The 9848-nt window shown below is 49.4% G+C and overlaps 1 protein-coding gene across 2 annotated transcripts in view; it reads right to left on the reverse strand.

The window, feature by feature from the left end:
- Window positions 1-1479: 1479 nt before the first annotated feature.
- The window catches only part of LOC110323716 (antizyme inhibitor 2-like), a 13055-nt gene continuing 4686 nt past the window's right edge, over window positions 1480-9848 (reverse strand). Inside the window, exons 6-10 of one of the 2 annotated variants that reach the window (XM_021201071.1) lie at window positions 8837-9002; window positions 7725-7872; window positions 3743-3843; window positions 2765-2982; window positions 1480-2289 (exon numbers count right to left, since the gene is read on the reverse strand). In XM_021201071.1, the coding sequence (XP_021056730.1) occupies window positions 2265-2289; window positions 2765-2982; window positions 3743-3843; window positions 7725-7872; window positions 8837-9002 (658 nt within the window). In that variant the 3' untranslated portion in view covers window positions 1480-2264. The remainder of the gene's footprint in view (window positions 2290-2764; window positions 2983-3742; window positions 3844-7724; window positions 7873-8836; window positions 9003-9848) is intronic. The other variant, XM_021201072.1, reaches the window with a different exon arrangement.

Genomic DNA, 9848 nt, shown 5'->3' on the forward strand with positions numbered 1-9848 from the left:
TTTCCTCTCATATTGAACATGGGTCTTTCAGGTCTAGAACAGCACCAAGGGATAGATGAATGGGTGGGTGGGTGGGTGGGTGGATGGATGGATGAGTGGATGGGTGATGGACAGAGGGATGGATGGATGGATACATGATGGGTGGATGACTGATGTCTGATGGATGGGTAGATAGATGGATAATAGATAACAAATGGAAGATGGATGGATAGGTAGTAGATTGCTAGGTGGATGAATGGATGAACAGGTGGATGAATATTAAGTGGATGGATGGTAGATGATGAATGGATGGATGGTGGGTGAGGGATGCACAGTAGGAAGATGGATGAATGGATGAGAGAAGAATAAATGATAGAAGTGTGATGTATAGATGATGGATGGATGGATGATGGATGGAAGGATGGATGATGGATGGATGATGGAGGGATGGTTGATGGATGGAGGGATGATGGCTGGATATGGATGGATGAATGTTGGATGGATGATGGATGGATGGATAATGGTTGGGTGGTGGATGAATGGATGGATGATGGATGGGTGATGGCTGGCTAGATGATGGAAGGATGGTTGATGGAGGGATGGATGGATGGATGACAGATGTATGTATGTATGATGAATGGATGGATGATGAATGGATGGATGATGGATGGAGAGATGGAGGGATCATGGAGGGGTGGATGTATGTATGATGAGTGGATGGATGATGAATGGATGGATGATGGATGGAGGGATGATGGATGGAGGATGGATGGTGGATGGANATGTATGATGAGTGGATGGATGATGAATGGATGGATGATGGATGGAGGGATGATGGATGGAGGATGGATGGTGGATGGATGGATGATGGATGGAAGGATGATGGATGATGGATGTATGTAGATGGATGAATGCTGGATGATGACTGGTTAGATAATGGATGGATGAATCATAGATGATGTGGATGGATGAATGATGGATGGATGGAGGATGAATGGATGGATGATGGGTGGATGAATGATGTATGGGTGATGGCTAACTAGATGATGGATTGATGGTGGATGGAGGCATGAATGATGGATGGATGATGGCTGACTGGATGATGGATAATGGACTGATGATGAATGGAGGGAGGGAGGGATGAATGATGGATGGATGGATGGATGGGGGGATGTAGATGGATGAATGATGGATGATGGCTGGCTGGATAATGGATGGATGAATGATGGATGGATGTGGATGGATGAATGTTGGATGGGTGATGGCTGGCTGGATAATGGTTGGTTGGTAGATGAATGGATGCATAATGGATGAATAGATGGATGATGGATGGAGGGATGGATGATGGATAGATGAATGATGGATGGGTGATGACTGGATGATGGATGGGTTTGGATAGAGGGATGGATGGATGATGGGTAGATGTATGGATGAATATAGATAAATATTCATAGTCCTAGATAACTACACCCACAGAACAAGCAGAACACACCAGTTCTTGCATCTAAGTACAGTTTTTTATTTTCGTCAAAGCCCAATGATATCTGTATTTTGAAACTCCTTTGATAGATAGATATTAATATTTCCACTCCTAAGTTGCAAGCTGTGGAGAGGCCAAATGAGCGCCACACTGTCTTGCCGACTGAGCCTTTCCCACATTCTTGGGAGGAGTCTGCAGCCCACACCTTCCACTGGATGTCTCGTGGTGGGGGAATCTCTTCCGTTCAAGGATGCTGGAAGATTCCCTTAGACGGTAGAGCTGGGCTGTGACACAACTGGGCAGGTCTTGAAAGCCTTGGCAGAGACTGTGGAACCCAGAAAGCTTTATCAGGCGAAGTTTAGAAAGCACACAGGAGGTAGTGGCTTTGCCCCTGGGGTCACTCCCCACCCCACTTCACCCCGAAGCACTCCTAGGCACCCTTTTGTTAGTGTCCTTCCCCAGGGGACACAGTCTTTTTTGAGATTAAGGTGCCTAGCTCATGTGTCAGCACAAATCTAGCCTTCCTTGTCTCCCCCATTCTCCACGGGGGTCCATGGGGGTCCTATAGTCTAAGAGATCGAGAGCCAGAAGGGATGCCAAGCCACCCAGGACAGTCATCTGGTACTTCACGTTTACTTTAAAAAGACAGCTGTTTCCAACGTATAAAAGGGTCTCATCAGTGCAAAAGAGGCCAGGCCTCGTTTTTCCCCAAGGGCCAACCCCATAGGCCTCTCACAGTAAGCTTTCCCCAGTGGGCATATCATACTGGGTGTCTGACTCCTCTCCATTCTGGCCATGTCCTGGCCTAAGGTACTGTCTCCAGTAGGCTCCTGTGGAAAAATTGTTACAGTTCAAGGGGTTCATGGGGCACACACACACACACACACACACACACATCTCCTCTGGTGGTGAGTCCTGATCTGGGCAGAGCAGGGTCCCCAGGGCAGAGGCTCATCTGAAGGACAATCCTGAGAACTCGGGGTGGGGGATGGGGACAAGGGGGACGGCTATTACAAACCACCAGAGATCGTAAGGTTTGGGCTATGGCACCAAGGGCAGGATGGGTCCATAGGCTGCTTGATTCTACCCACACCGAGGCATCCACTCCTCAGCTGGTACAGCTGCCCTGGAGCCTCTGACATACCTGAAGAGAGGCAAGACCCAGTCACGCATCAAGAGACCCATGGCAAACGCATTCCCTAGGCTTGGGCCTCCCAAGCTCAGCTACCAGCTCCCATTGCCAGGCCCAGAGTCTGGAGAAAGCACCCCCCCCGGCTGCCCTCCATACCCTGTCCCCCTGGACACCTGAGTTGGGGGCTCATGGCATCATAGACAGTTGCGATCGGGAAGCCATTGAAGGTGGAACTCATGGAGCTACTGTAGGCCCCCATGTCAGGGAAAATCAGCCAGTCACCCACATCCAGTTCTGGCAACTGAACCTCTGTCGAAAAGATCCGGTCAAAGGCGTCGCAGGTGGGGCCATAAAGCGTGCAGGGAAAGAGAGGGGGCTCCGAGGGGAACTCCTGCAGGGAGAAGAGGAGGTGTGGTCAGAGAAGGAAGAGGTGGGGCTCCAAGGGGACCTCCTGCAGAGAGGAGGGGATGGGGCCAGAGAAGGAAGGGTCTCTCCACATCATTGCTAGGATGTTATACATGGCCCTGGGGGACATGTGGCTATATGCCAGCAAGGACATTACTATTCAACTACTGGGAACAGTGATAGAGTAGCTGTTCTGTGCCAGTGTTTAGGACATACACATAGGCCCTGTTGTCCTGGAGCTTGCAGCCCACAAGCACATCTCACATGCATGCTGGGGACCCAAAGATCAGGTCTCAGAGGTCACTGCACATTGGGGTCACCTGGGGAGTTTTAATGATGAACCGATGCTGGGTTCAACCTGAAGATTTACATCTATTTCTACGTATGAGGGCATGGCTGGGCAGTGGAGACTTTGACAGCTTCACAGTCGGCTCTGATGTGAAGGGGGCTTGGGAACCCACTACTCCCCGAGTCTCCTGCATCTCCAACATCCCAGAGTTCTAGAAGTACACACAGCCGCAGCACATACAGAGATGCACACAGAGCTGATCAGACCCATGCAACCTCTACAGATGTGTGTGCCGGCACAGGCATGAATCATCAGGTGTGCCCTAGGAAATGCACACATATGTGTACATGTAGAGCCTTGCACCAGTGCCTATCATGACAACCTTCAGAGCATGGGTGACCTGAGACCCTGGCTCTTAGAACAGAAACTGGTCACAAGACAAAAAAGGCCCCCTTACCTTCACCACTATGGGTGTCCTGGGGACAGGGTCCCTGAGGAAGAGTCGGAAGACGCCATAATAACCCTCATTAAGATAGTATGCCAGCTTCCTGTGGCCTCCTGGGAACAGGGAGTGAACAGATGAACTGTGCTTGGCCAGGTATCCCTAATGAGTCCCTTCTCCCTTGGGAGAGGTCCAAGCCTGCTGCTCAGTACTACAGAATGCCTGCCTTGTCCTAGGGGTCATCCCCAAGCTCTCCCCTGCTACAACGTATGTCAGTCCCCAGACCCTCTGCTTCCCACATGAAACACTGAGCAGCAATAACCGGTATGAGATGATCTGTTTTAAGCTCTTCACGTGAGGAGTGCATTTACTGTGTACCGTGACCCCTGCACTACAGTTGGAGAAACTGAGTCTTGCCAGAAGTCCACGGGAATAGGCAATGGGCTAGGATTATCCCTGAGCACCTACTATGTGAGGCAGGGCAAGAGTGAGCACCTATTGCGTGCAGCAGGACGGGAACTCTAGTGTTTATTTGCTGTCTCACTTCAGGACTTGCTAGTGTGTCCATTTCCTTTCTTTCGGGAATTACCATGTTAACTGCATTTCCTCCTTCCTTCTTTTCTTCCTCCCTCTCTAATTTACATGGTGTTGGGAGAGATTGAAGGCAGGGCCTTGCTTTTGCTAGGCAAATGTTCTACCACTGAACTATATCTGCAGATCTTGGCTTTTGAGAGAGGCTCTTATCCTGCAGCCCAGGATGGCACTGAAGTTTGTGGTCTCCTTGCCTCAGCCGCCTGAGTCCTCAGCTTTCTTTTGCGTTCCTGTTTCTTTGTTTGAGACAGAGTCTCATAACCCACACTGGCCAATGTAACACAAGTTTGTCTTGAACTCATGATCTGTCTCCACATCCTGAGTGCTGGCATTACAGGTGGGGAGCAGCATATCTGGTCTCTTTGATATTCTTAACACTCTGGCATCTGGGCTCAGGAGATCCAAAGGAGTTTGACCTTCCCAGGCTAGCTAGTTCCTAGAGGCAGTAATTGTCTGCATAGATGGCCTCCCTCAGGTACAACCTACCAGAGCAGAGCCTAAGCAGCCAAATGCTTCCCTTTAAAAAAAAAAATGTTTAGACTTATTTATTTCATTTGTATGAATGCTTTGCCTGCATGTGTGTCTGTATACCACATTCATGCAGTGCTCACAGAGGCCAGAAGGTGGCGCTGGAACTGAAGTTACAGCTGGTTGTGAGCCACCCTATGGGTTCTAAGAATTGAACACAGGCCCTCTGCTAAAGTAGCGAGTGCTTTAAACTGCTGAGCCATCTTCCCAGCCCTGCTGAGTCATTTCTTGGACTATCCATGTTCCAGCCACTCTCCTGGTGTTTGTCACCCGAGGATCAGAGACCACAGCCATCCTTACATTTTTGAGCCTGCTGAAATTACCCAAACTAGCCAGAACTAAGCCTGTCTTGCATGCCCAGCCTGGCCATTCCCTCCCTGGTAAACCATAATGGAGATGGAGTGTGTAATCCCAGCACTCAGGAAGCTGGGGTAGGAGGGTTGCTACAAGTTCCAAGCCAGGCTGGACTACAAAGTGAGAACCTGTCTTAATAATAATAATAATAATAATAATAATAATAATAATAATAATAATAATACCAACAACAACAACAGTAGGATATAGTTTAGTTGGTAGAGAATTTGTCTAGAATGCACAAAGCCCCAGGTTGTGGGCACAAGGACCATTGTGCCCACAGACCACTAGGGAAACCAGGAATGTTAACCATTCATTGAGGTGTGCCTCCTCAATGGTGAAAATAAAATGCTTGCCTTCCATCCAGAAAGTTGCCTGTGGGTGTTGTTCCTGACCTAGTGACCTCTTGCTCTCTGTAGAGGCAGACCTCACCCAGATCCCCCAGAATGTCTACCCCAGAATCCCTCTCCCTAGAACTTCATCTTTAGCTCTTCACCTTTTGGGGGAGATGTCACGCGTACTTTATGGCCTGCTGACCTCTATGCCATCTCAGACAGAGCTTCCACCAGATCCTAGGTCTTCAGGCTGTAGAACCCACCCTCACAGTCACACACGCTTTGTAAAGGAGTTTCTTCATGGTCACACCTTAAGCTTTATTGTGCACCCAGACTTGGAGTGATTGTTGCCTGGAAACCTTTTTCCAAACGTAATTGTGTTTAAATGTGCCACTAAACCACCTAGGTTCAGACTCCCTGAAGTTTGACCCAGGTTGAGGTCAATCTGAACGGAGTCTTCATTCTCCCTTCGCTGCCTGCCTACATCTGCAGAGGCCCCGTCATGGGGCCAGGGCCCAGATCAGTCTAGACGACATGGGACCTGTTTCCACAAGCAAACGTCCCAGTGAAGATGCTGGCCTTCTTTTCTTTCTCCATCCACTACATGTGGATGAGGCACTCAGGGGCTCCTGCCTCTGGGAAACTGTCACATTTTATCCGAGGCATGTCTCCATGTGAGTATGTCTTGCCACAGCTAATTAGAACAAGTCCTTAGGACAATTCCTGGGTGTGCTGAGAAACTGCAGCAGCACCACCAGCTGCGGAAGGCCCCCTCCCTCTGAACACTGCTGCTGTGACTTAGACAAGCATGTGGCCACTTTCTCCCTCCGTCCCTCGTTACAAAACCTCCAGACACAACCTCTACCAGCCTGCTCTTCACAGCCATCTCTCTTTTTTTTTTTTTTTTCTCTCTCTCTTTTTTTCGAGACAGGGTTTCTCTGTGTAGCCCTGGCTGTCCTGGAACTCACTCTGTAGACCAGGCTGACCTCGAACTCAAAAATCCGCCTGCCTCTGCCTCCCAAGTGCTGGAGTTAAAGGCGTGTGCCACCACTGCCCAGCTTCTTCACAGCCATCTTAGTTTGCCTTCTCATTGCTCCCAAACTTGCATTCGGGATTTCAGTCGGATTCTCTTAACATCTAGACAGTCGGAAGCCACTTGGATGCCGACTCTGAGTACAGACTTTCTCTCCAATAGTTTCCTTTCTCCTCCCTCTCTCTCTAACCCCAGCCCCAGTGGTACCTGGATTGATTCTGGGTTGAGTTAATCAAGACGCCAGGGGTGAAGGGCAGCTCTGCTTGAGTCAGAAGGACCTGGGCCAGCTGCATTGCTAATGAGCTGAATTACCTTGGATGTGCCACTGCTCTCTCTGAATCTCCATGTACTACACGTGTTCAGTGAGGGTTACCCCAAGCTGTCTCACAAGATGGGTGAGCAGGCCTGAGGTAAAATATGTGTTTCAAGTGACATCGATTTCTGCATATTGACAGCTCTTGCTTTTGTGGGCACAACAATCTCCCAAATCCGTGCAATTATCTGGGGCGGAATGACTGAAGACAGGTGTGCTACACCCATCATCCTCCAACAGTAGGGGAGGGGATCAGAGTGAGTGACAGATATTTGCATGCCAACCAGAAGATCAAAGAGCACTAACCCAGTGGTCATAGACCTGGAAATATTCTCGATTTTGCCATGAAAATATTTCTGGATCATTCTCTGGGAACATGGCCACCCTACCTTTCTCCTACACTCAGAGACAAAAAAATAACCGAAGAGCTCTCCTGGGAGACACACTGATGAGTGTCAACAGCTACTGTCTCCAGAGGATGTCAGCCTCGGGATGCATCCCATCACAGCGGTCAGTCCTGTGCTAGCCTTTGTGAGAACTTGTATAGTCTGGAACTTCATCTGCTGCACTCATAGGTCTGCTCTTGATTGACTGGGTTTAGACATTGGGTGTCTAGGATCTCATAGGCTGTACCCTGCAACTGCTCCCTCAGTGCAGGATAGACTTACCTTGGTCTCTGCCCTTCACCTCCCCTTCTGGGCAATAATAGACAGTGCATAGACAGGGTCAATCGCATGACCAGTTCTGATCTCACTTCCTATAAGTAGACGCCCAGAGTATACCCCAAACCCACTCTCCAACCACTCCCTGTGTCCTGGGGACACCCGGACAGTCGCTACACACCTGGATCCAGGGAGGACTTCTTGCCTATGATGTTCACAGCAGCTGTGCACACGGACCCCGCGTAGAAGCGGCCAGGCTCTGCAATGACCTCGACACCGGTCTCCTCCGGGAAGTACTGGGCCAGGGCAGTGTTGACCACTCTCGCCATCTGTGGTGACAGATCCTGTCTCTACTGTATCCTGAGTCTGAGCAACTGATGTGGCTCTCCTCCCCTCCCTCTGTCTCACCATAGCCGTGTGGGAAGGAGAAACAGGTAGAAGCGAGACTGGGAGAGTCCAAAGCGCACAGCCAGTGCATAGGCTCTAGCACCCTTAGGAATGTGACATTGTAAATAATTGTCACATGGTCAGCAGAGACAGAAGGTTTGCTGAAGCTAAGGGGTCATGGTTTCCTACCAGGCATAGTCAGGGCCTCTGGTTAATGTGTCTAAAGGAGGACACGGGGTGCTGGAGAGATCGCTCAGTGGTATAACACTTACCCACCTCGTGCCAGGCTAGAGATGAAAAAGAAGTGGGGGGGAGAAGACGGATGGGGATGGGAGGGAGACATGAAGGGAGGAGGAGGAGGAGGAAGAAGAAGAAGAAGAAAAAATAGCCAGGTGGTGGTGGCACACGCCTTTAATCTCAGCACTTGGGAGGCAGAGGCAGGCAGATTTCTGAGTTCGAGGCCAGCCTGGTGAGTTCCAGGACAGCCAGGGCTATACAGAGAAACCCTGTCTTGAAAAACCAAAAGAAAAAAAAAAGAGGGAGGAGAAGGATGAGGAAAAAGGAAAGGAGGAACAAGAGGAGGAGGAAAAGAAGGAGAAAGAGGAAATGGAAGAAGAGAAGGAAGAGGAAGCCATTTTTAGATGTAGCTCCTGATTTTGTGTCAGAGCTGCAAGGTAACAGAAAGAAGGGCAGTAAGAAGCAGGCTCGCCCACTCAGACACACTCAAAACCATGCATGTAGTCAGTAAAGACGTGTACTGAAGGCAAACCCACAAACAGACTCCCAGTTACACAAGGTTACTTCACACAAACACACGAGCGTGCACACGCACTTGACACCCCCCCCCATCCCACCCCAAGCGGCTACACCCAGACTGCTACTCATTCCTGGGGCCGTCCCTCTCACCTCCTCAAATTTGGCTTCAGAGCCCTTAACTCCTGGGAAGCCCCCTCCAAGATCCAGGAGGCTCATGTGGTGGCCAGCCTTGCAGCCCATCTCAAACACATGATGGCAGTCAGCGATGGCCTGTCTGTAGCTCTCAGGTGTGTGGCAGTCGGAACCCACGTGGAAGCTGAGCGTGGCCATTGGTGTGGAAGACACACAAGTGGAGACTGAAGTCAGTGTGAGGAAAGATGGACCGGGGAACACCCACCCAGGGGCTTCAAGACTTGGGCCAGTCAGTGTGCCAAGATTGGCACCCACAGAGATATATGGCATGTGTCCTCAGGGAGACACACATATCCTATGGTCACCAAATCAGAGCTCAGGACAGAGTGACATTTTCTCCCGGCTGCTCACTCCCAATGCCTCTGTTGAAGGGGATCCTGTTCTCTTACCTAGAACTTCTATCATTAGAACCCCACAACCCACTGCCCTCTGAAGATGAGCTGAGTAACCAGGTAGATGGGGTGAGGGGTGTGAGGCTTTCTCATGAAATGCAAAACCTGGCTGGCCTGATGGCTCAGAGCATAAAGGCACTCGCTGCTAACCCCGACTACCTGAGTTCAATTCCTGAACCCCACATGATGAGAGATGAAAACTAATTCCTAAAAGTTGTCCATGGTATGTGCATACACAGACACAGACACACAGACAGACAGACAGACAGACAGACAGACACACACACACACACACACACACACACACACAGACACACATGTACATACACACATTCAAAATAAGTATAAAAAAGTAAAAAGTTTAATTCAAACATTATTAATTTTAAAAAAGTAAGGGGCCATAAAGCACATAACTAATGCAATTTTTTAAAAAAAACTATTCTCTCTCTCTCTTTTTTAAAAAGATATATTTATTTATTGTATGTAAGTACACTGTAGCTGTCTTCAGACACTCCAGAAGAGGGAGTCAGATCTTGTTAAGGATGGTTGTGAGCCACCATGTGGTTGCTGGGATTTGA

This window comes from Mus pahari, chromosome 6 (assembly GCF_900095145.1).
Source record: "Mus pahari chromosome 6, PAHARI_EIJ_v1.1, whole genome shotgun sequence".
In the NCBI taxonomy this organism is placed as follows: Eukaryota; Metazoa; Chordata; class Mammalia; order Rodentia; family Muridae; genus Mus; species Mus pahari.